General features: G+C 48.1%; 1 protein-coding gene across 1 annotated transcript; it reads right to left on the bottom strand.

Annotated features, from left to right (window-relative positions):
- Nucleotides 1–560: 560 nt before the first annotated feature.
- LOC123083692 (amino acid transporter AVT1I-like) lies at nucleotides 561–1,856 on the bottom strand. Its single transcript, XM_044505652.1, has one exon. The coding sequence runs from the start codon at nucleotides 1,854–1,856 to the stop codon at nucleotides 561–563; it is 1,296 nt and encodes a 431-aa protein (XP_044361587.1).
- Between the last annotated feature and the right edge of the window lie 19,640 nt (nucleotides 1,857–21,496).

Raw genomic sequence — 21,496 nt, 5'->3', positions numbered from 1 at the left:
ACCCTGGATTGGGTTGAGCTCTCTATTAGTCCAAGTAACCTAGCCCCGACGTGAACGATCTCACGAAGAGCCATCTCCGCAATGTAGTCAATGAAAAGACGCATGCGCCGAAGGTCCACAACATTTGAGTTTTTGTCCATGCTCTACCAAGTTAGATTGAAGTCCCCCGTCACTACCACCGGGATAGGACTTCGATCAACCTCGGCCTTCCGCTCAGATAGAAAAACTGAAGACTACCCGTGGTCAGCCGGGCAATTATCACCTCCCAACTGAGGTTCAAACATCTGTCGGCCAGAGACATGCTAAGATAGAACTTCCTGCGATCCATATCCTTAGCTAAGAAAATGACCTCCTTGACACCCAGCAGAATGGCCCCCGAGTGTGAATATCGAATTCGATAATTAATGGTCCTTTTTTTTTGCAAATCAAGGGATTCTCAAAATTAGGGATGACCTTCACTTTATCTTACATACACTAAGATCGCTCGGTTTGTTTTGTTTGTACTACTCTCTTCGTCTCAAAATAAGTGTCTAGCATAGCACAGTTAATAGGAAGTACTGTCAAGTGGCTATGATGTCCAGCAAAGAAGTATAGGTGCCAGTGATGGCAACGAACGCCCCTAGCAGCAGGATGGCGACGATTGCCGCGACCTCGACCCGGCGTAGGCCTTTGGCTCTGTAGATCTTGAGGTAGCAGAGGCAGGGGAAGAAGACTGTGGCCATGACGCTGAGGAAGGAACCGATGAAGGACATGAGGAACCCGAAGAAGGGCACAATGGACGCCACCACGACCGTGCTCACGAGAACGGTGGTGCTGACGGCCACCCTCGCCGACCCACTCCCCGCAAGCGAGAACCTCTCCTCGATCGCCGACGTGATGGGCGCGACGAGCAGCGCGTACTTGGTCAGCGGGTTGATGAGAGTCATGACGATGGCGATCTTGGTGTAGAGCCTCCCTGATGGCAGGTTGAGCGTCACCTGCGACCGCACGTCGTCGCCGTATATGAGGTAGCCCAGCACCGCCGTGAGTCCGTAGTTGAGACTGCAGAGCGCCGAGGAGAAGAGCAGCACTTGGGAGAAGCGCTCGCGGTTCTTCATGGACGAGTATATCGTTGGAAAGACGGCATGGCCGGCGAAGCAGACGAAGTAGAGGCCGAGGGAGGTGGGCAGGCCGGCGAGGTTGAGGACGTTGCCGCTCCCGCGGAAACCGGATTCGGAGACGCCGGCCCAGACGAGCGACACCGTCAAGGCCGCCGACGCGACGAGCCCGAGCGCCGACACGTAGGCGAGCACGCCGAGGTTCTTGAGCCAGGTGGTGGGCAGCACGACGGCGCCGGCCAGGACGATGTACAACTGCTTCCCGCGCAGCCGGTAGCCAGCGAGCAGCTCCACGCCGGCGCCGGGGAAGAGCTTATCGAGGTTGTCGCCCTCAAGGACCAGGAAGCTGACGGCGACGAGGTAGAGCTCCACGTACATGAACAGGGCGACGGTTCTCCGGCCGGCGGCGCCGAATGCCAGCTGGCCGACGTCCGGGTAGGTGGCCACGGAGCCGTCGGCGCGCATGCAGCGCGCTATGAGCGTGCCGGTGTAGTAGCAGACGGCGCCGACGAGGGCGAAGAGCGCCAGGCTGAGCCACCCGCCCCGCGACACCGCGTAGGGCATGGCGAGCACCCCGACGCCCGAGACGGCGTTGGTGAGGTTCAGGCACGCCCTGGAGAAGGAGGCGCCGGCGCTGCGATACGGAGGGAGCTGCGCCTCGGTGTCGCGGTCAACAACCCGCTTCCCGGTGGCCGTGAGAAGAGGCTCGCCGAGGGGGCTCGCCGTCGCACCGAGGCCGCTCGTCTCGTGGTCTTCCATCTTTGAACGGCCAGAAGATAGATGATTGACGCGGCTGATCGTTCGGACGATTTATATAGTGCCGCGCCTTGCCTAGCTGCGCGCGGGGCTGTTTATAGTGCGGCGCCCCTGCCGGCCGGTCTGTCGTCAGTTTGCCAACGATGACTCCAAGACGGCTCGCCCAAGAGATGATCGGTATTTTTTTTTTGAGAGAGATGATCGGTATTTTGACACGTGAAACACCGTCTATAGAAGAGTTTATCACCTTTTTCTTTTACAACCCTAAAAAAACATTTTTCTTTTACAGCAAAGAGTTTATCACCTTTGCTCCACTCATGTCTGGTGGCAGTTTGCCAACGCATGCAACGATGACTCCAACATCGGTCAGTCAAGAGGTTTTGACACGTGAAACACCATCTATAATGAGTTTTTCACCCTTGCCAATTGCTCGCCCCCCTCAACAATTTGTGTAGGTACTCCTTCCATCCGAAATTACTTGTCGCGGAATGAATAAAAATGAATATATTTAGAACTAAAATACATCTAGATACATTCATTCCTGTGACAAATAATTCCAGATGAAGGAAGTAGTATTTACTGTATATGCCTAATGACCGGAACTAATTGCATAATTAGCCCAGCCCATATGTTAGCCATTACTCGAAACGTCACCGAAGTAGAGAAGCCCATATAACCCAGTAACCCATGTACCGTGCTTGTGGCTGGCTATTAATTATTGAAACAAGTATATTTTTCACTCCCAAATCCCCTCCAACAGAGCCATAACACCCTCAACTCGAACTTGGTATGATTTCAACCCTAAACATCTCAAAACCGGATTGATCAAGCCCTGAGTGGTTTCATGCCACATCAAAAGTAGTTTTGCGTTGCATGATGGTGATTAGGCGTTGATTTTTCAATGACATTGCGCTGAGGTGGCAGTAACTCAGAAATAACTCCGTACCTCTTCCTAGACGACATCCTCACATTCGCTCTCCTACTTGTATCGCTAGCTCTAGTGTACATTGCCATCACTGCTTCCTCCGGTGTCCCGATTGCCACCCTAGGCAGTGATATGAAGGCGAGCTGGACCAGTACCCTAGCAAGGTGATGCCGTACATCCTTCTTGTCGTGCGACATGTTCAACAAGTCGTTGCGGCAGTCCACCTCGCGCATGGCACCGGCACTGTCGTGAACTACTACATGCAAGTAGATGCCTGGATTGTGTCTAGCGGCATGCATGGTCTGTACGGCATGTGGCTGCAGGTCGCGGATGGCAGTGTGGTTCAGTTCGTAGGGACGACTCACGTCGGGAAGTCATGATCAAGGGTGTCCGTGCCCACGGTGTTGATCCAAGCTATCGCGTAGGAGAGTATCGAGCTCCCAGGCCCGACGTTCCGGGCAGAGCATGACACCAGGACGTTATGCTCCACCAAACAGAACACGTTGATGGCGACGTTGTTCCGCGTGTAGTCGACGGAGCCACCGCCAAGCGAGAGAGCTCACGCCGCAGCCGCATTGGTGTCCATGACGGCGAGGAAGTCCGAGTCTCTAATATGAATCTGCCACCGAGCCAACAGACCTTGTCCGTACCATCCACGTGCTCTTCCACCATGACGACACCTCGCCGAGGCCCGTGTCGTCGCAGCTTTGGCTCTCAGCTCACAGCTCAGGCACCGGTGTGGAACACCCCCGACAAGGCGACGACAACGTCTCCCGCCGTGCCGAACTGTGGGAACAAGCCCTCGCTGCCGTATTTTGACACGTGAAACACCGTCTATAGAAGAGTTCATCACCTTTTTCTTTTACAACCCTAAAAAACATTTTTCTTTTACAGCAAAGAGTTTATCACCTTTGCTCCACTCATGTCTGTTGGCAGTTTGCCAACGCAGGCAACGCTGACTCCAACATCGGTCAGTCAAGAGGTTTTGACAAGTGAAACACCATCTATAATGGGTTTTTCGAGAAAAGCATTCCCGTGCATGGCTCAACCGTCGGCTTGGTTTGAGATTAGGATGCATGCAAGCTTGCTAGTACTCCCTCCATTCCATTTTATAGTGCGCATAGATTTTTTGCTCACATTCCGAAATGTAGTGCGTGCATGCTGGTTTGGACAAGTTACCCCTTGCATGAAAACCAGGGACACACAGCAGTGCTTGCACATGGGTGTGGGCAGAACGTGCATGCAGGGTCATTTTGATACAAAGTACAGCTCCAGCTCATTGCATTGGTATAAGAGCTAACAACTATGCGCACTATAAATTGAAACAGAGGTAGTATTTGCTATTCTCAGAGTAATTAATCCTATATTCTGACAATCCATCAATCAACTTTATATCTTCTCTCTCCTCATTTTTCTCTCACGCCACACGCACACAGAGTTGGCTCTCCTACTCACATGCATTTATTTTTCAATCTTAAACTTGGAACAACTATATATGTTCAAATAAATTACAGGAAAATATTCTGTTTGAACATGTGTTTTTCTTTTGATTTTATCTTCAAAACAAGCTAAATATCAGATATGTGTTGACAAAGTTCAATTTTCATATTCAAACTAAACCCATGACAAAAATCATGAAACTGAGGGAGTATAATTTTGTGATAAAAAATATGAAACATTTAATTTTTAATAAAACTCAACTAGATAAAACTGATTAGGAAATATCACGTTACCACATGCTAGGTGAGAGAACACACTGTGTGGTGTCAGGGGTACAATATTTAATCACCTTACATATTGTGATGGCACATATCCCAACGAAACAAGGGTGTAGTGGATGCATGCACGGGAGTTTTTCACCTTTGCTCCACTCATGTGGTCCGTGGACTTGAGACGGGACTTGTGTGGTGGAAGCCACGGTTAGTGGACTCAGAGTCAAGTTCACCCTCGTCGCGTCGCGCGATAGCCGCCACCTTCACGTACATGCTAGGACACGGTCCATATGCGTGTGGGCTGACGCTTGCCTCTTCGTGATAACCGTGCGTTTACAATCCAGGCAGTTGCATGACAACCGTGTAACTCCTCGCTACTATTAGGGAAAATCTTATATACAGAATCTTATCAGTAGCGCTGTCTGAAAGAACTCACTATTGCTAATTAGCAATAGCCGTTCTCGTCAAGAGCGCTACTGCTATTTGGATAGTAGCAGCGCGGTCAGGTGAAAAAGCGTCACTACTATAATTGCCACACAGTTACGTATCGGCATGCTAGATATAAGAGTAGCGCCCTTGACAAACCGCGCTGCTGCTGACAAAGTGGTAGTAGCGTATTTTTGGATTAAGGTGCTACTGCTAAGTTTGAACTGGCCATATAACAGGCCCAGCATAGCAGCACTGCGGTTTAATAGTAGGCACTACTGCTATGACCAATAGTAGTTGCGCTTTTCCCTAACCCGCGCTACTACTAAACAAAACTTATCGTCTTCCTCCGCGTGGCCGACCCTCACTCTCCCTCTCCACTCTCTCACCCTCCCCACGCCACGATGCCGTCGTCTGCCGCCACCGGAAGAGATTGCCGTCGCCCTCCTCCTTCACTGAGGTATCTCTCCCCTCCCTCTCCCTCCGTCCCTCCTGCCTCCTCCCTCTCCGGCCTACCTCGTCCATCCTCCTCCTCCCTCTCCCTCCCTCCAATCCCTCCTTCCCTACCTCATTCGTCCTCCTCCTCCCTCAACCTCCCTCCCTCCTGCCTCCTTCCTCCCGATCACCTCCCTCCGTGCCTCGTCCTCCTCCTCCCTCCACCTGGCTCCCTCCCTCCACCTCCCTCCCTCCCTCGCTCATCCCTCCCTGTTCCTCCCCTGAATTTTTAGTAAAAAAAATTAGTAGCAAAAATTAGTAACTTAATACTTTATACTTTCTAGTTTACTTAATTAGTTAAAAAATTAATTGGTAGAAACATGTATTGGACACTTAGTTGGAATGCTATATACAAAAAAAATAAGGAATAGAAATTTTTATGTGTACAAATTTTTCAATATAGAAATGTATAGGAATGCTATATGAGAAATTTTAGGTATCACATTTAGTAATAGAAGTTTATTGTAAGAAAAATTAGGTATAGCAATTATAGTAATAGAAATTTTTAGGAAGTGTTGAATAGAGTAGAACTAGGGTATTTAGTTATGTCAATCTCACATTGCCAAATTTAGAGAGAGAGAGAGAGAGAGACCTAGTTTCTATATTGAACCAATGTGAATGAGCGTCAAGTTTGAATGCTCATGTGTGGCGCAGGGTATATCAACGACGAGCCGGTCAACGACGCCCAGAAGATCATCGACGACACCCGCACCCTCGACAGCCATCCTCTATAGTGAGTAAACATGTATATTTAGTGTTGTGTACTAGCTAGTGTTGCTCAAATATGATGTAGATATAAACATGTATATCTAGTGTTGCTTGATGACCCACAAGTATATGGGATCAATTGTAGCCTTTTTGATAAGTACGAGTGTCGAACACAATAAGGAGCAGAAGGAAATGACAAGTGGTTTTCAGCAAGGTAATGCATGCAAGCGCTGAAATTGTAAATAACAGAGTAGTTTGATAGCAAGATAATTTGTAACAAGCAAGTAAAGGTAATAGTAACAAAAGTGCAGCAAGGTAGCACAATCCTTTTGAGGCAAAGGACATGCCAAAACAGTCTCTTATAATAAGCAAAGCGTTCTTGAGGGTACACGGAATTTCATCTAGTCACTTTCATCATGTTGGTTCGATTCGTGTTCGCTACTTTGATAATTTAATATGTGGGTGGACCGGTGCTTAAGTGTTGTTCTTACTTGAATAAACCTCCTACTTATGATTAACCCCCTCGCAAGCATCCGCAACAACGAGAAAAGTATTAAGAATAAATTCTAACCATAGCATTAAACTTTTGGATCCAGTCGGTCCCTTACGGAATAGCGCATAAACTAGGGTTTAAGCATCTGTCACTCTCATAACCCATCGTCTAATAACTAGTCCACAATGCATTTTCTTAGGCCCAAATATGGTGAAGTGTCATGTAGTCGATGTTCACATGACACCACTAAGGGAATCACAACATACATACTATCAAAATGTCGAACACATATCAAGTTCACATGATTACTTGAAACAAGATTTCTCCCGTGACCTCAAGAACAAAAGTAACTACTCACAAATAATAATCATGCTCAAAATCATAGGGGTATTAAATAGCATATTGGATCTGAACATATAATCTTTGACCAAATAAACCATCACTGGTACACGTCGGTGTTATACAAACGGTTTTTAACCCCTTTCCGCGACGATATTTGGAACCATCGCCAAGTGAGTGTGGGCGATAGGGGGGTCCTTCCCACACGACCCAGAAACTGTCGGGGATAGGGAGCCAAGATGCATATACAGTACTCCTACTCGTTTGTGCTCGCATTGCCATCGCAGTCGGTATTCTGTGGTGCTACGTTTACGATGCGCGACCCATCATAAACGGTTCACTATTATAGAACGTGTATGATAAGAATACAATCACACACATTCGTTTGTCCCAAACCGTATGCGATAACTAATTAAGAAGATTAGCTAATCGTCGTACGAGTGTCAGATAGGATTACGAAATGTTGGACTATCGTAACATCATCGTACATGACAACTATCGCACACGCTATTCTGTGGTCCACCATTTACGATGCATACTTCATTAGAAACAGTTCATGGTTGTGAATCGTGTACTGGTGGCAAACTTTGATGCCCACTGGCTGAAGAAAATAGTAAGCCATTTTTGTATAGTGTAGGGTGTTCCTTATGTTTGCACTGGTGGCGAACTTTGATGCCCAGTGGATATAATCTGTGCAATCGCCTTAATAGCCTAGTATTAGTTTCGGGCTTATTTATTTCCTAGTCTTCTTTTTCCTTGGTTTGCTAGTGGCCGCAACAACCATGGGCCATATACGGACCGTGGTAACCTTGACCCTGCTACAAGCCGTAGGATCCATGGGCCTCCTACGGACTGTCAGATAAATGGGCCTGCAACGGGCCTTAGAATCGGTGGGCCTCGGGCCATCGGATAAATGGGTCCACATGGGTCGTAAATGGGCGTAGTTGGTATCGGGCCAGCACGGTAATGGACCGTTAACAGGCCAGAAGATAGCAAAGGCTTAATTCTGTCACAGGCATAATGGGTCGTTAATGGGCCAGAATATAGGATGGGCTGGAAACGATGCAACGGGTTAACAGGCCACAAACGGGCCGATTCTAACCACGGGCTGAATTTGGCCCATTAGGAGAACAGGCCAGTAACGGGCTGGAAAGGAGCCCAAGAACGTTTGGGCCGTCAGTAGGCCGAAAGCTAATATGGGCTGGAATATGCCCATGTGAATCATGGGTCGTTAATGGGTACAAAGAAATTTACTGTTCATTATGGGCTACAGTCACCGTGGGCCACTAAAGGGCCTAAAGATACAAAAGGCCTCATATGGGCCGAAAGACGTCGTGGTCCATACATGGGCCAAAAATGAAACGGGCTGGCGTTATATTGGGAAGGCCCTAACAGGTCGTAAGTTATCGGGCCGTAAAATGGGCTATATGCAAACAGACTGTTAACATGCTTTTCATGGACCGGGCCGCTAACTTTTGACCAAGTCAAATGGGCAGGCCTTTGTAATGTGTCGACATATCATAGGCGCCTATCTGACCCAATGACGAGCTGGCACGTGTTTCCTTCGGCCAATGAGAATTTTACACGTGGAAAATCCCCATTGGCCCAGGCTGTTAACAGGTTATCGGATCCAAAACCAGACCTGATAGCTTAACGGTGACCCGTTATGGTGGATGCCACGTGTCGGTTACCCTTGACAAAAGCACTTCTATGACCCATCATTTATTGTCATGGAAGTGAGAACTTTCATGATGGTAATTTTGGTATTGTCATGGAACACTTCTACGACAGCACAGGTATGACTATCTTGATTCTATCATAAAATCGTCATGGATGTACATTCATGAAAAAAAAGGTGACCTAATGTGACAAACACGTATCATCACGGAAGTATATTTTTTTGTAGTGAAGGGAATTACGTATGTTGTCATAACGGTTCGAATGATAAAGATCTTCATAGAATATGTAGGAGCCAATATGGGCTTCCAGGTTCCGCTATTGGTTATTGATTGGAGAGGTGTCTCAATCATGTCTACATAGTTCTCGTCTTCTCGAACCCATAGGGTCCGCACGCTTAACGTCCGTTGACGATATAGTGTTATATGAGTTATATGTTTTGGTGACCGAATGCCAGATGAGATCACGGACATGACGAGGAGTCTCGAAATGGTCGAGAGGTAAATATTGATATATAGGACAATGGTATTTGGACACCGGAAGTGTTTCAGGACTTACCGGGAAGGAACTGGGTCACCTGAAGGGGTTCTGGGCACCCCCCCAGCAAGATATGGGCCTTATGGGCCAAAAGAGGCGACAGACCAGCCCACAAGGGGGCTAGTGCACCCCCTCCCTTGTTTGGCCAGCCCTAGGGAAGGAAAAGGGCTAGCCCCTCCTGCCTTTCCCTCTCATGGGAGAAAGGAAAGGCGGGCACCACCCTCCCCTGCCTTTCCCCGCACTCCAAATAAGGAAAGGGGGCGAGGCTTGGGAGGGACCCCAAGTAGGATTCCTCCTACTTGGGTGCCTCCTTTGGCAGCTCTTCCCTCCTCCCACATATATATATATATATATATATATATATATATGTGTGTGTGTGTGTGGGGGGGGGGGAGCGGGCATCTAGCAGACACCGGATCAATTGTTAGCCATGTGCGGCGCCCCCTCTATCATTTACACCCCTGGTCATATTTTCGTAGTGCTTAGGCGAAGCCCTGCGGAGATCACTTTACCATCACCTTCACCATGGCATCGTGCTGACAGAACTCATCTACTACATCGACATCTTGCTGGATCAAGAAGGCGAGGAACATCACCGAGATGAACGTGTGTAAAACGCGGAGGTGTCGTGTGTTCGGTACTTGATCGGTTGGAGCATGAAGAAGTTTGACTACATCAACCACGTTGTTTAACGCTTCCGCTTACGATCTACGAGGGTACGTAGAAACACTCGCCCCCTCTTGTTGCTATGCATCTCCTTGATAGATCCTGCGTGTGCGTAGAATTTTTTTGTTTTTCATGCAACGATTCCCAACAGTGGTATCAGAGCCAGGTCTATGCGTAGATGACATGCACGAGTAGAACACAAAGAGTTGTGGGCGGTGATAGTCATAATGCTTACCACCAACGTCTTATTTTGATTCGGCGGTATTGTGGGATGAAGCGGCCCCGACCAACCTTACATGTCCACACACATGAGACCGGTTCCACCGACAGACATGCAACTAGTTTTGCATAAAGGTGGTTGGCGGGTGTCTGTTTCTGATACTTTGGTTGAATCGAATTTGACTACGACCTATCCTTGAAAAAGGTTAAAACAAAAAACTTGATGAAACACCGTTGTGGTTTTTGCGTAGGTGTTTTTGCGTAGGTAAGAACGGTTCTTGCAAGAAGCCCGTAGCAGCCACGTAAAACTTGCAACAACAAAGTAGAGGACGTCTAACTTGTTTTTGCAAGGCATGTTGTGATGTGATATGGTCAAGATATGATGTGATATATGTTCATGTATGAGATAATCATGTTTTGTAATATCGACAACTGGCAGGAGCCTTAGGGTTGTCTCTTTATTGTATGAAGTGCAAGCGCCATGTAATTGCTTTACTTTATCACTATGCGTTAGCGATAGTTGTACAAGCAATAGTTGGTGTGACGACCTCGACACAACGACGCTATGATGGAGATCAAGGTGTCGAGCCAGTGACGATGGAGATCATGACGTTGCTTTGGAGATGGAGATCAAAATCACAAGATGATTAGGGCCATCATGTCACATATTTTGGTTGCATGTGATGTTTATCTTTTATGCATCTTATTTTGCTTAGAACGATGGTAGCATTATAAGATGATCCCTTCACTAAATTTCAAGGTAAAAGTGTTCTCCCCGAGTATGTACTGTCGCTACACTTCATCGTTTCGAGACACCACGTGATGATCGGGTGTGATAGACTCTACGTTCACATACAACAGGTGTAAGACAGTTTTACACATGCAGAATACTTGGGTTAAACTTGAGGAGCCTAGCATGTACAAACATGGCCTCGGAACACTAGAGACCGAAAGGTCGAACGTGAATCATATAGTAGATATGATCAACATAGAGATGTTCACCATTTATGACTACCCCATCTCACATGATGATCGGACATGGGTTAGTTGATTTGGATCACGTATCACTTAGATGGCTTGAGGTATGTCTATTTATGTCTATTTAAGTGGGAGTTCTTTAGTAATTTGATTAGTTGAACTTAATTTTATCATGTACTTAGTCTTAATAGTTTTTGCATATCTAGTTGTAGATCAATAGCTTGCGATATAGCTCCCATATATTTTTGATATGTTCCTAGAGAAAACTAAGTTGAAAGATGATACTAGCAATAATGAGGACCAGGTCCGTGATCTGAGGATTATCCTCATTGCTGCACAGAAGAATTATGCCCTTGATGCACCGCTAGGTGACAAACCTGTTGCAGGAGCAGATGCAGACGTTATGAACGTTTTGCAAGCTTGATATGATGACTACTTGATAGTTTAGTGCGCCATACTTTACGGCTTAGAACTGGGACTTCAAAAACATTTTGAACGCCACAGAGCATATTAGATGTTCCAAGAGCTAAAAATTGGTATTTCAGATTCATGCCCATGTCGAGAGGTATGAGACCTCTGACAAGTACTTTGCCTACAAGATGGAGGAGAATAGCTCAACCAGTGAGCAAGTACTCTGAATGTCTGGGTACTACAATCGCTTGAATCAAGTGGGAGTTAATTTTCTAGATAAGATAGTGATTGGCAGAGTTCTCTTGTCACTATCACCAAGCTACTAGAACTTCGTGATGAACCATAATATGCAAGGGATGACGAAAATGATTCCCGAGCTCTTCGCGATGCTGAAATCGGCGAAGGTAGAAATTAAGAAAGAGCATCAAGTGTTGATGGTTAACAAGACCACTAGTTTCAAGAAAAAGGGCCAGGGAAAGAAAGGGAACTTCAAGAAGAATGGAAAAAAAGTTGCCACTCACGTGAAGAAGCCCAAAGCTGGACCCAAGCTTGAAACTGAGCGCTTCTACTGCAAAGGGAATGGTCACTAGAAGCGGAACTGCCCCAAATACTTGGCAGATAAGAAGGATGGCAAAGTGAACAAAGGTATATTTGATCTACATGTTATTGATGTGTAATTTACTAGTGTTCGTAGAAACCCCTGAGTATTTGATACCGGTTCAGTTGCTAAGATTAGTAACTCGAAACAGGAGTTGCAGAATGAACAGAGACTAGTTAAGCACGAGTTGACGATGTCTGTTGGAGGTAATTCCAAGGTTGATATGATCACTGCCACACACTCCCTCTATCTTCGGGATTAGTGTTGAACCTAAATAAATGTTATTTGGTGTTTGCGTTGAGCATGAATATGATTAGATCATGTTTATTATTCATTTAAATCAGAGAATAATTGTTGTTCTGTTTAGATGACTAAAACCTTCTATGGTCATACACCAGATGTAAATGGTTTATTGAATCTCGATCGTAGTGATACACATATTCATAATATTGATGCCAAAAGATGCAAAGTTGATAATGATAGTGCAACATACTTGTGGCACTGCCATTTTAGTCATATTGGTGTAAAGCACATGAAGAAACTCCATGCAAATGGACTTTTGGAATCACTTGATTATGAATCATTTGATGCTTGCGAACCAGGCCTCATGGGCAAGATGACTAAAACTCCATTCTCCGGAACAATGGAGCGAGCTAATGACTTATTGGAAATAATACATACCAATGTATGTGGTCCGATGAGTGTTGAGGCACGCGGCGGGTATCATTATTTTATAACCTTCACAGATGATTTCAGTAGGTATGGGTATATCTACTTGATGAAACACAAGTCTGAAACATTTCAAAAGTTCAAAGAATTTCAGAGTGAAGTGGACAATCATCGTAACAAGAAAATAAAGTTTCTACGATCTGATCACGGAGGCGAATATTTGAGTTACGAGTTTGGCCTTCATTTAAAACAATGTGGAATTGTTTCACAACTCACGCCACCTGGAACACCACAGCGTAATGGTGTGTCCGAACGTCATAACCATACTTTATAGGATACGGTGCGTTCTATGATGTCTCTTACCGATTTACCACTACCGTTTTGGGGTTATGCATTAGAGACAGCCGCATTCACATTAAATAGGGCACCATCTAAATCCGTTGAGATGATACCGTATGAACTATGGTTTGGCAAAAAACTTAAGCTGTCGTTTCTTAAAAGTTTGGGGATGCAATGCTTGTGTCAAAAGTCTTCCGCCTGATAAGCTCCAACCCGAAGCGGAGAAGTGTGTCTTCATAGGATACCCTAAGTAAACAATTGGGTACACCTTCTACCACATATCCGAAGGCAAGATCTTTGTTGCCAAGAATGGAACCTTTCTAGAGAAGGAGTTTCTCTCGAAAGAAGTGAGTGGGAGGAAAGTAGAACTTAATGAGGTAATTGTACCTTCTCTCGAATTGGAAATTAACTCATCACAGGAAACCGTTCCCATGATGCCTACACCAACTAGAGAGGAAGCTAATGATGATGATCATGAAACTTCAGATCAAGTTACTACTGAACCTCGTAGGACAACCAGAGTACGATCCGCACCAGAGTGGTACGGTAATCCTGTTCTGGAAGTCGTGTTACTAGACCAAGGCAAACCTACGAACTATGAAGAAGCTATGATGAGTCCAGATTCCGATAAATGGCTTGAGGAAATGAAATCTGAGATATGATCCATGTATGAGAACAAAGTGTGGACTTTGGTGGACTTGCCCGTTGATCGGCAAGCCATTGAGAATAAATGGATCTTCAAGAAGAAGACAGACGCTGATGATAATGTCACCATCTACAAAGCTCGATGAGGGAGTCCTGGATTAGGGGGTCTCCGGACAGCCGGACTATCTCCATTGGCCGGACTGTTAGACTATGAAGATACAAGATTGAAGACTTTGTCTCGTGTCCGGATGGGACTCTACTTGGCGTGGAAGGCAAGCTAGGCAATACGGATATGGATATCTCCTCCTTTGTAACCGACCTTGTGTAACCCTAACCCTCTCCAGTGTCTATATAAACCGAAGGGTTTTAGTCCGTAGGACAACAATCACAACATACAATCATACCATAGGCTAGCTTCTAGGGTTTAGCCTCTCTGATCTCGTGGTAGATGTACTCTTGTACTACCCATATCATCAATATTAATCAAGCAGGACGTAGGGTTTTACCTCCATCAAGAGGGCCCGAACCTGGGTAAAACATCGTGTCCCCTGCCTCCTGTTACCATCCGGCCTAGACGCACAGTTCGGGACCCCCTACCCGAGATCCGCCGGTTTTGACACCGACATTGGTGCTTTCATTGAGAGTTCCTCTGTGTCGTCACCGTTAGGCTTGATGGCTCCTACTATCATCGATAGCGATGCGGTCCAGGGTGAGACTTTTCTCCCCGGACAGATCTTCGTATTCGGCGGCTTTGCACTGCGGGCTAATTCGCTTGGCCATCTGGAGCAGATTGAAAGCTACGCCCCTGGCCGTCAGGTCAGATTTGGAAGTTTGAACTACACGGCCGACATCCGCAGAGACTTGATCTTCGACAGATTTGAGCCACAGCCGGGCGCGCCGCACTGTCACGATGGGTATGACCTAGCTCTGCCGCCGAACAGTACCCCAGAGGCCGCGCCCGCATCAGCTCCGACCCTTAGCTCGGAGCCAACTGCGCCAATCGAGGACGGGTGGTTAGACACCGCCTCAGGGGCTGCAGTCTCAACGGCGATCGAGCCGAACACCAGCATAATCCTCTGCGCAGCCCGTGACTCCATGGTGCCGGACTCTTTTTCTGACTCCGAACCGCCTGCGCCCCTGCCAATCGAATCCTATTGAGCGCCGATCATGGAATTCACCGCCGCGGATATCTTTCAGACCTCGCCCTTCGGCGACATTCTGAATTCACTAAGGTCTCTCTCTTTGCCAGGAGAGCCCTGGCCGGATTATGGCCAACAGGATTGGGATGCGGACGACGAAGAAATTCGACGCCCACCCACCACCCACTTAATAGCCACTGTCGATGACTCAACCGACATGCTCGACTTCGACTCCGAAGACATCGACGGTATGGACGACGATGCGAGAGGCGAAGAGGAACCACCGCCCACAGAGCGCTGGACGTCCACCTCATCATATGACATATACATGGTGGACACACCAAAAGAAGACGACGACGAGGAACGGAAGGACGCACCGAAGGCTTGTTCCCTCGAGAAGCAGTCAAAGCAGCGGCGCAAGCGCCGCCCCAAATCCCGCCTTGGCAGAAATAACGATCATACAGACCCAGTGTTGGAGCAGCGCGAACCACTGCCGGACCACGGCAATACGGAGAATCAAACCGAACAAACCAATTCTGTCAAAGATAATAGTCCGGACGACATAACGCCGGACAGGCACCCGGAGCAGCAGAATGCCCGTCAAAGGCTTGTTGCCACCACGAGGAGTCTGAAAAAGCAGAAGCAAAGGCTCAAGGCTGCGCAGGACACACTCCAAATCAGATGGAGTAAAGTACTCAACACAGCAGCGAAGTACGGCGGCAATCGCCCCACCAAGAGCTACCCAAAGCGGAAGTTGCTACCTGAATTCGATGAGGAGGCCTCAGACCCCCCACAACCAAAAATCAAAACGGCCACCTGGCCGGATAGACGACCTCACGGCCAACATAGAGCGGCAAACAACGCCACTCACAAGCCAATACGCGATCCACGCGAGGGCTCGCACCAAAAGGATGGCGCAACCAGATCCATCTATGGACCACGCAAGCGCGCCCCAGCATATGATGTAACACAACAAACATCCGAACAACGCGGTACACCCAGATACAGGGGTGCCGCACACCCCCTATGTTTCACTGATGAGGTGCTGGACCATGAATTTCCAGAGGGATTCAAACCCGTAAACATAGAGGCATACGACGGAACAACAGACCCTGGGGTTGGGATTGAGGACTATATCCTCCATATCCATATGGCTCGAGGAGATGATCTCCACGCCATCAAGTACTTACCCCTCAAGCTCAAAGGGCCAGCTCGTCACTGGCTTAAAAGCCTCCCCGAAAACTCCATTGGAAGCTGTGAAGAGCTCGAAGACGCTTTTCGGGCAAATTTTCAAGGGACTTATGTCCGACCTCCGGACGCGGATGATTTGAGTCATATAACTCAACAGCCTGGAGATTCAGCCCGAAAGCTCTGGAACATGTTTCTTACTAAAAAGAACCAAATTGTCGACTGTCCGGACGCTGAAGCCTTGGCAGCTTTTAATCATAGCGTCCATGGCGAATGGCTTGCCAGACACCTCGGCCAAAAAAAGCCGAGAACAATGGCAGCATTAACAAGCCTCATGACCCGCTTTTGCGCAGGCGAGGACAGCTGGCTAGCCAGATGCAGCACCAGCGATCCCAGTACATCTGAAGTTAGAGCTAGAAACGGGAAATCATGGCGCAACAGCAATGACAAAGGCCGAAATAAAGAAGACAACACGAATAGCACGACAGTAAATGCCGAATTCAAAAGCTCTCGGCCAGGTCAGCAAAAGCCGCCCTCTAAAGGCGCCAGAGACGAACTGTTCATCCTAAACAAAATTCTGAACCAAATATGTCAGATCCATAGCACCCCTGGTAAACCCGCTAATCATACCCACAGAGAATGTTGGGTCTTCAAGCAGTCCGGCAAGCTCAACGCCGTACACAAGGGGGAGGATACACCAAGCGAAGACGAGGATGAACCTCTCAAGCAAGACACTGGGGAACAAACGAAATTTCCACCAGAAGTCAAAACAGTAAACGTGTTACATGTGATCAAGGGGAGAAACAAAACGGCACTCCCAGAAAAATATGCCCAAAGGCATATCACCGCGGAGTCCTGCCACTGGTCGTCTCAACCGATCACTTTCGACCATCGTGATTACTCAGCAAGTATCCGGCGTGCAGGATGGGCTGCCCTGGTATTAGACCCAATAATTGACGGATACCACTTCACACGAGTCCTGATGGACGGTGGCAGCAGTCTCAACCTGATATACCAGGATACAATCTGCGAAATGGGGATAGACCCAACGAAAATTTGCCATAGCAATACTACCTTTAAAGGAGTAACGCCAGGCCCAGGGGCTCATTGCACGGGCTCCCTACCACTAAAGGTTATATTCGGCTTCCTCGATAACTTCTGTAGCGAACATTTAACCTTCCACATTGCTCCGTTCCAAAGTGGCTATCAAGCACTACTTGGACATGAAGCTTTTGCTCGCTTTAATGCAATACCACATTACGCTTCTCTGACGCTCAAGATGTCCGGTCCATGCGAAATCATTACAGTGAGCGGAAGTATTAAGCGATCTTTGCACGCCGAAGAGAATGCGGCTGCCTTGGCAGCCGCACACTAAAACCGGCCTCACCAACTAAAGCATTTGATAAGTCGTCAAGACCACGGACGTGGTTAGACGAGTCCGGCGCTGCTATATGTAATTTGTACCAGATTGATGGCCACACCCCTATTACAAATACAAGGGGCTCAACGCGTGCAGACAAGTGGCAATTTCTACTCATTTTTAGTTATATGTGGTTTCTTTAAAAACTATCTTTTTGCACGACAACTTTTTCACCTAAGTCCCTCTCTTTTACAGATGATCATCGTGCTACACCCGTCCAGGATACGGCACAACGGAGACACAGGCGTAGACGTGCAGCAGGGACCCGCTCCAAGGATTCTTTTTAGATTAAGACCCCGCGTAAACCTTTTTTACTGTCTCTTGTTGATACACATCCCTCGAATTCTCAGTACAATTGAGAAGGATGCTGACGTCTTGGCATGTGGCCACGTCAGAATAATGCACGTACCTGGACACAAGGGGCTTCTTACAAAGGGCACTATTTAGGCCCGATTTATACCATAAAGACCGAATACCTTAGGGAGTGTTCGGCGTCGCGAGTTGGCCTTATATGCATCAGCTCCGAATCATTGTCTTTGGTCAAATGTTGGGTTTGCCCGGCTCCTGTGTTTTGGTGCCTTACGTTCCACTTTATCGGCTAAGGCAGCACCAGGAGAACTACTGCGATTGTGCCCTGGTTCATCCGGACGAGCACCTCAGTAGAGAAAGCCGAAAACTGACTGTCATGATATAGCGTGAGACTGGTCAACCACTCGATGACCTATCGGAATGTTAGAATTCCTCCTCCTTAATGAAGGTCCATTTTCCGGCCAGGCATGTACGCACCCCGAGATCGGGAGAGTGCGGTGCCACCAGGGGCTATCTAGTAGCCCCACTGTCAAACTCCTATGGCTAAGTGAAAGTGTTAAAGCATTATAGTCCGGTTGCCTCGTTCGCTGCGCTATCACCTCCTTAATAGGACCAAGACGTTGGGTTAAGTGTGAACACGCGTTTTTTGCGAGCACCTCCGAATTATATGCGTGGGGGTTGAAGCCGATGATTGCAATCTTTCAGGTTATATACATATATACGCAAACGGCCGCACAGGAGGCATCACATTACTTTCCAGCAAAAGTATAAATACAGCCTTACTATATTTTATAAAAACATTGTGTTTACAATGGGAATACATGTCATTCAAACAAAATATTCTTCGAGCACTGGGACTCTATCAAACGAGCACCCTCAAGAACCTCTTCAAAATAGTGCTCGGCAGCCACTCGGCCTATGGTCGAACCTTGCACCGCAATAGTGGTAGCATCCATATCCGCCCAGTATGCCTTGACACGGGCAAAGGCCATCCGCGAGCCTTCTATGCACGCCGACCTCTTCATCGCGTTGATGCGCAACACCGCACCAAGGAACTGCTGCACTAAGCTGAAATAGCTGTTCGGCTTCGGCTTCCCCGGCCACAAATGATCTACAACAGACCTCATGGCGAGTCCGGACAACCTATTAAGTTCGGCCCATTCGGCTAGCTGATCAGTCAAGGGAAGCAGACGCTCTGGAATGTTGAATTGCGACCAGAATAGCTTGTCCACTTCACGATCTGATTGATCTTGGAAGTATTCGACCGCATCGACAGCGCTCGCCGCCAAGTCCATATATGCGTCTGCCGAACTCCACAGCCGATCTAGAGGGGCATACCACCGATCTCCGAACTTCCTCCACAGCAGAAAGGGCTTCCCAGCCGCAATATCCCCGGCTTCACACAGCTCCTCCTTCTTCGCCCTCATAGTAGAGGGACTGTCTTTGGTCGCCATAGTGTCCTTCTCAAGGTCCGCTGCCTTCACTCGGTTCTCTTCTTCAAGGAACTGGCAACGGTCGGCAGTGCCTTTTAATTCTACGGCCATCTTGGCCATCTTTTCTTTGCTTTCGCAATGGGCGGCCTTCTCGGCTCTTAACTCTTCGGACGCCTTCAAAGCATCCGCATTACTAACCCTCACTTGTTCCTTGGCTCGGGCGAGTTCCGCCCGAAGGGTTTCCACGGTGGCAGCTCCGTCTGCAGTCACAACATATTAAAGATACTGGCATCATGCCGCTCTTACTGTGTGACATTCACCAGAAAACATTACTTACCCTGTGATTCGTCAAGCCGCTTGTTAACAAGCTCGATGTCGGCGTCTGCCGCATCCAGTTGCCGTTTTAATTCGGCAAAGTCACTAGTCCGGCTAGCCACCGGAGCTTCCACCACCTGCACATAAAGGTAGTCTGGTTATTGCCTGGGACTATGATCCTCTGTTCGCCGCCGTTCCCGACGACAACCAGAGCCTCAGGGGCTACTATCTACACAGGGCACACCTAACATGTGCGGTACTATCACATATTATCTCACGTACCTCAAAGCCTGTCAGTAGACTCATAAAGGCTTCATGTAATCCACTTTTGGCAGACGAAATTCTTTCCATCACCGTACCCATCAATGTATGGTGTTCTTCTGAGATGGCCGCTAGCCCCAACAACTCCCTCAGAACGTCCGACCGCATACCAGACGGTGCCGGACTCTTTTGTTTGCTCTCTTCGAGAGCCGGACGCTGGGGACTTCGGGGGTCTATGGGATTATCTTCTGGCCTCACTGGATCCGGAGAGGCCCTCCGTGACGACACTTCGGGGTCGCCCGCTTCTTGAGCGGAGGAGTCCGGGGGAGGCGTTTCGCTTTCCATCATCTCCGGAAGAACATCCCCCGAAGACGAGCTCAGCTGATATATGCAGCGGTTATTTTCTCAGAAGAAAGATAGTATACCTTCACTATTAAAACATTTTTTGGATCACTTATGACTCGTTGGAGGGCTGATCCCCCCGCGGACTTTGTGCGGCAAGAGCACCCCCCGAGGCAGGACCCTCTGTTGGAGACTTCTTCTCTTGTTTGGAGGCCTCGGCTTCTGGATCCTCAGAAGCAGTCCTCTTCCTCCCCCGGTTATCCTCCTTTAAGGAGGCGCTCATTCCCTCGGTTGGAACTGTCAGCGATGGGGCCCTGCTTTCGCCCATATTATTCCCCCATGTATCTTCCTTCAAGGGCTCTGGGCAAGATGCGAGCTCGAGCATCTTTTCCAATACCGGATTTTCCAAACCCTTAGGGATGGGGGACGAACACCGAATCATCTTCGCCTTTGTTAGCCAGTCCTGGTCAAAGAGCGATCTCTCAGAAATAACTTCATAATGAATAAAGGACAGTGTTTTTGTCTAGAGGATTTCTTACTTGTTTGGCGGCACGGTTACTGCTCAGGCCCACGTCCTCAGTAGCGTCCGGACACTCTATTTGAGGTTCGAAGAATGACTTGTACATCTCCTCGTGCGTCAGGCCGAGGAAACTTTGAATGGCACGCGGTCCTTCTGGGTTGAACTCCCACAAACGAAGGGGTCGACATTTGCAAGGCTGGACTTGACGAACCAGCATAACTTGTATTACCATGACCAAATTAAAATCTCCCTCGAAGAGATCTCGAATGCGGCTTTGCAGTATAGGCACGTCCTTGGCTGGACCCCAGCTCACACCTCTGCTAATCCATGACATTAGTCGTGGTGGGGGGCCCGAGCGGAAAGCGGGGGCAGCCGCCCACTCAGCACTTCTGGGAGCTATGACGTAAAACCACTCTCGTTGCCATAATTCGGACACCTCTGGAAAGGAACCTTTCGGCCAGGTAGCTCCTGCCATCTTGCCTATTGATGCACCTCCGCACGCTGCATGTTGACCCTCGATCATCTTCGGCTTCACTTCAAAGGTCTTGAGCCACAGACCAAAGTGAGGGGTAATGCGGAGGAAGGCCCCACACACGACAATAAATGTCGAGATGTGGATAAAGGAGTCCGGAGCTAGATCATGGAAATCTAGCCTGTAATAGAACATCAAACCCCTGACGAAGGGATCCAGAGTGAGGCCTAGGCCTCGAAGGAAGTGGGAGACGAACACGACGTTCACGTTGGGTTCGGGAGTAGGGATGACCTGCCCTCGAGCAGGAAGCCAATGCGAAACCTCGGCGGTCAGGTATCTGGCCTCCCTCAACTTCTTGATGTCCTCTTCCGTCACGGAGGAGGGCATACATCGGCCTTGAAGGCTGG

The sequence above is a fragment of the Triticum aestivum genome, chromosome 4A (assembly GCF_018294505.1).
Source record: "Triticum aestivum cultivar Chinese Spring chromosome 4A, IWGSC CS RefSeq v2.1, whole genome shotgun sequence".
Taxonomy (NCBI): Eukaryota; Viridiplantae; Streptophyta; class Magnoliopsida; order Poales; family Poaceae; genus Triticum; species Triticum aestivum.
Note: the sequence above shows the minus strand (reverse complement) of the source record. Positions and strands in the feature narration are given on the sequence as shown.